Source organism: Cydia strobilella, chromosome 10 (assembly GCF_947568885.1).
Source record: "Cydia strobilella chromosome 10, ilCydStro3.1, whole genome shotgun sequence".
In the NCBI taxonomy this organism is placed as follows: Eukaryota; Metazoa; Arthropoda; class Insecta; order Lepidoptera; family Tortricidae; genus Cydia; species Cydia strobilella.
This window is the reverse complement of record NC_086050.1, coordinates 1,448,736-1,453,431: the sequence shown is the minus strand read 5'-3', so window position 1 is coordinate 1,453,431 and position 4,696 is coordinate 1,448,736. Positions and strand designations below refer to the sequence as shown.

The following is a 4,696-nucleotide window of genomic DNA, read 5'->3' as shown; positions in this document are numbered from 1 at the left end:
CTTTGCCTTTGTTACTTTCGATCCTTTTATTTTCTTTTTCTCCAGTATGCTCGGATACGTTTGTCTTATTGTAGCAAAAATATAGTTTTGCAAGCCATTTCCGTCTGTAGAAAAAGGCGGCAAATTTATAAAATATAGGTGCAAAGGGTTGTCCTCTCTTAGAAAATTTGAATTTCGCGCCTTTTTCTTCTGACAAAGTGAGTTTGCCAGAGTATAGTTAGAATCTATGATTATATTAAGTAGTATTCGCACGAGCTTACAAAATTGTTCTGCAAGAAAAAGACATGATGTCATTGTCTCCCTATATGGCTCTATCCTTCAGCTTAAGTTTTTAACTTTCTCATTTTTTTATAGAATATTAAGTAGGGAAAATATAGTTGGTCAAGCAAATGTTGTCAGTAGAAAAAGGCGCGAAATTCAAATTTTGTATGGGGCGATAACCCTTCGCGCCTACTATTTTAAATTAGACGCCTTTTTCTACTGACAAGATTAGCTTGACCAACTATATATTATTACATAAAAATAATATTTTGTTATCTTAGGTATAGTTGGTCAAACCAAATTGTCAGTAAATAAAAAGAAAAAAAAACTATACTTATCCTTTTCTTTTGGATGCGAGACTGCGAGTACTAGTGTAAGACAAAGACAGTATGATTCTCTCTGTCTATGTTTGAAATGAGACAGTCCTTTGACAAACTATAATTACCTATCAATGTTTATTCGTCGAAAACGGTAAAATTTAAAGCCGTCAAATGAAACTCCGAAATAGCAGTCTATTAATTATAATTCAGTAAAAAATACATAATCTATCTAACGCTAAGGGGGGGGATAGTACGGCCTCGGCGGGGGGCCCGGCGGCGGCGGGAAGTAGTGCGGCGGCGGCACGCTGGTGGGCGGCAGGCGCGGCGGAGGCGGCTCGCTGGTGGGCGGCAGGCGCGGCGGCGGCGGCTCCGCGTACAGCGGGGGCGGCGCCGCGGGCACGGGCAGCCTCGGCGGCGGCGGCAGGCTCGGCGGCGGCGCGGAGTACACCGGCGGGTAAGGATAAGCTGGATACCCACCAAAACGCATATCTAATTTGGGTGGTTCGGGTTTGTCTCCGTTCTTCACCGGGGTGACGATGGGCTTAGCGATAGGTGATGCGGAAGCTGGCGGTGTAACGGAGGGCTTCTTGTCGTTTTTTGGAGGCGGACGCGAGTTCGGGCCCGGCGGGGAGTCCGCGCCGGAAGGCTGGGTTTGGGGCGAGTAGAGATCTAGCACCTGGAAATAAATTATGGTTGATTCTGTACCTGCTCGCGAAAGTAACATTGGACCGCTTTGGCTCCCTAAATCTCTATTGTAAAGAAGAACGTTAAAAACGTTAATTTAAAAAAAAACAACAATAATGTGGGCTACCGTTTTTGTGCTCACCAGTTGGCGCCACTGTAGATGTATGGCCAGAAAAACAGATCTCAAAATTTTTCTATGCTTATTTTTATAAAATCAATACGTTCTTATATAAACAAAGGTATTTCAACGTCTAAATGTGCCATTTTTTCAACCTGTTTAATTTTGTATATATTTTATTTGGCACTTTCTTTAAACCACTAACATTTATTGAGCTATATCCATTGTTTACCATGATTAATCAAAGATGGACAAAGATTTACCACAATTATTAATAAGGAGTGAAAATTCCCGATAAAAAAGCTTGAAACCCGCCAAACTTCTATGCATTTGACATTTTGAAAGACCTCCATCTACACTAGCGCCCCTAGCGGCGAAATCAAACGCGGTAGCCCTCATTTCGATAAACCGAGTCGCATGTTGAACATATCATTTCTATAATAAACCTAACATCCAAAAGGTTGATTAGTCAGTGAAGCTTTAGTATCCAACATTTTTTTTATTTACTGTTCAGTCACCTAAGAGCCAAGGTGTTTAAAAAGGCTCCAACTTGCACTGTTCTAATCCAACTGAATATGTTCAAATATCTTGGCTGCATATGCTAACATTGACATGCAAAAAACGCAAATTACAAACCTGATGACAAATATCTTCAAGCAGCTCCATAGTAACATCCTCAACGAACATGTCCCACCACGCTGTGTGTTTTGGAATCCGTCCGTTCCAGTCCACAACTTCAAACTTGCTAAGCTTGCCCGCTAGGAACATTAGTGCTACGGCAATCACCTCCGGCTCCCATTGGAGGCAGAGAGTTGTGCATAAACTGAAATGTAGGTTAGTAAATAGTAGATTCATTTAGACATTTACAATTCATTACATATAAGGCAGCGGACTAGATGCACGGGATGGGTTCATTCAATGATTTAAAACCATAAATTTTGATCAAGTTGCTCAAGCGGGGCGGCGCGAGCGTTGCGTGCGTCCAGCCCGAGACCTGCATGCGATATGACCATGATATGCTATGTCAAAATAAAACCTTATGAAATTAATAAGGCTTTTCTAGAGCAGTAACTGAAATTGAGACTTTATATCATAACAGATACAATTCATACTTAAATTAATGTAGATCTAGATACTTAAATGATCTTAACCCATAATCATATTTTTCAGGATTATTACTTCAACCTCCAGGATGTTCAGAATTTAAAGAGGTGGAAAGTCAAGCTGGCTGGGCACACTTCTAAATGCATCTGATATAATATAAATAGACAAGTAATTAAGTAGTGGTTTATGTTAACTAGTTTAGACTCCACAGTCTACAGATTTTTTTATATCAGTAATCATGTAAAAGTCTCTTGGGCCCTCCAGGGCAACTAACTTAAAACATTAAGGTAGCTTAATTGCTGAAAGGAAAATATTCTTATAATTTTGGCTAATAAGAAACACTACACTGATTTAAACTTTCACGATTTTTACTCATTATTACAAACATTATTTAAAACAATTTTACGCGATTAAGTCCCGTCGTTGTAAATAATAATAAGAAACACTACATATTAGATTTAACACATTCGTGCCAGCCACCTGCTAGGTCGGTTCTCTGATTGTAGAATGCTTGCAGTTCATGTGCAAAATTTTAAAAATCGGACATGTTTTGTATTATTTAGCATTTGTTGTTATAGCGGCAACAGAAATACATCATCTGTGAAAATTTCAACTGTCTAGCTATCACGGTTCATCAGATACAGCCTGGTGACAGACGGACAGACAGCGAAGTCTTAGTAATAGGGTCCCGTTTTTACCCTATGGGTACGGAACCCTAAAAAGTACTCACCTATCATTAACAAATGTCCAGGCCATTTGTACCATCTTCTGCAGCTTTGCCTTGTCCCCTTTCAGGCACTTGGCGTACTTGAGGAGGTAGCCATAGGGATGCTCCACCTGAAGGTCGAACTTGATTGTCTGCAGCAGGATCCTTTCCAGCGTCATCACCTCCTCCTTAGGATCCTCCCCAAACGAAGCAAACTTCTGCTCCGTAAGCAGAGATTTCGCCACTTTTATTATATCCTTGCACTTCTTCGGTGTCTCTTCCACTTTCCCCGCAAGAAACAAACAGCAGCACGCCGTTATATACCGCGGAAACGTCCTGAACGAATGAAACATATAGAACCGATGGAAATAAACAACTCCTGTGGCGACCGTGTTATAACCTAAGTCCATCTTCGAGCCCGTGTCAATGATGAACCTGGCACCTTCTTTGCGGTACCGGTTCTCTGTTTCCGTGGTGATTCCATCGCGAAATGATGGAGTATTTTGAAGATCCTTTTTGTCGTAGTACCAATAAGGCATTTTATAATTTATTTCTATGAAAATAACACAGTAATACCATCTCTTATCTCTTCACTCACTTCCCACTGACATTTGATGCCAGTGCCACAGACACATTATGATAGATAGCGACAAGCGTTAGAATGCGTTCATATACCTGCCAAATTTCGCGTAAAGGCTTGTTGTACGAAATGAAATCGACTCCACACTCGCGTTCGCGGCTTCTCGTCGCGTTGTTATATTGTTCAAACCAAATTGTCAGTAAATAAGAACAAAAAAAAATTTTCTCATCCTTTTTGGGTGCTAGTAGTAGTGTAAGATAAAGATACTATAATTCTCTCTGTTTATGTTTGTAATGAGACAGTCCTTTGACAAACTATGTATTACATACACATCCGTTTCCGGCCAGGAAGTTGTATGAGTAAATATAGTTCGGCAAGCCATTTCCGTCAGCAGAAAAAGGCGGCATATTTAAAAAATGTAGGCGCAAAGGCTTGTCCTCCCATAGAAAAATAGAACTTCGCGCCTTCTTTTACTGATAAAGTGGTTTTGCCAGGGTATATCAAACAAGATTTTTTACCCGGTGGGATTTAACTCATTATCATTACAGTATTTATTTTATTATGTTGCTAGCAACATCTATTGCTTTGTTACATAAAATGCGACTTTTATGCTCGAGCTATACTCTAGCAAACTAACTTTGTCAATTGAATATGGTGCGTAATTCTAATTTTCTATGGGAGAACAACCCTTTGTACCTATATTTTTTATATTTGCGGCCTTTTTCTACTGACGGAAATGGCATGCCAAACTATACTTAAGTCACAGGTTATTACTTAAGCGGCTAATCATTACCGCACCGCACCAAGGTCATTGTGCGACGCACCCATAATGCCCATAAGTAAGAGCGAGAAAGAGATATTGCCTTCTCGCTCTCACTTATGGCAACCTGTTGAACGTGGTTCGTCGCGGCAGGCCCAATAAG

General features: G+C 40.4%; 1 protein-coding gene across 1 annotated transcript; it reads right to left on the bottom strand.

Moving 5' to 3' along the window:
- Positions 1-766: 766 nt before the first annotated feature.
- On the bottom strand, positions 767-3,810 carry LOC134744831 (cyclin-K-like). The gene is made up of 3 exons (XM_063678748.1): positions 3,218-3,810; positions 2,020-2,206; positions 767-1,257 (listed from the first exon to the last, which is right to left on the bottom strand). The coding sequence occupies exons 1-3, from the start codon at positions 3,730-3,732 to the stop codon at positions 817-819; spliced, it is 1,143 nt and encodes a 380-aa protein (XP_063534818.1). The 5' UTR covers positions 3,733-3,810; the 3' UTR covers positions 767-816.
- Positions 3,811-4,696: the final 886 nt, after the last annotated feature.

Excerpts from the sequence above, each read along its gene's own strand:
- LOC134744831 (XM_063678748.1), bottom strand. The coding sequence starts at position 3,732 with ATGCCTTATTGGTACTACGACAAAAAGGATCTTCAAAATACTCCATCA. Across the intron at positions 2,207-3,217 it reads TGGACATTTGTTAATGATAG|TTTATGCACAACTCTCTGCC; the intron begins GTGAGTACTTTT and ends CCTACATTTCAG. Across the intron at positions 1,258-2,019 it reads TTGAAGATATTTGTCATCAG|GTGCTAGATCTCTACTCGCC; the intron begins GTTTGTAATTTG and ends ATTTATTTCCAG.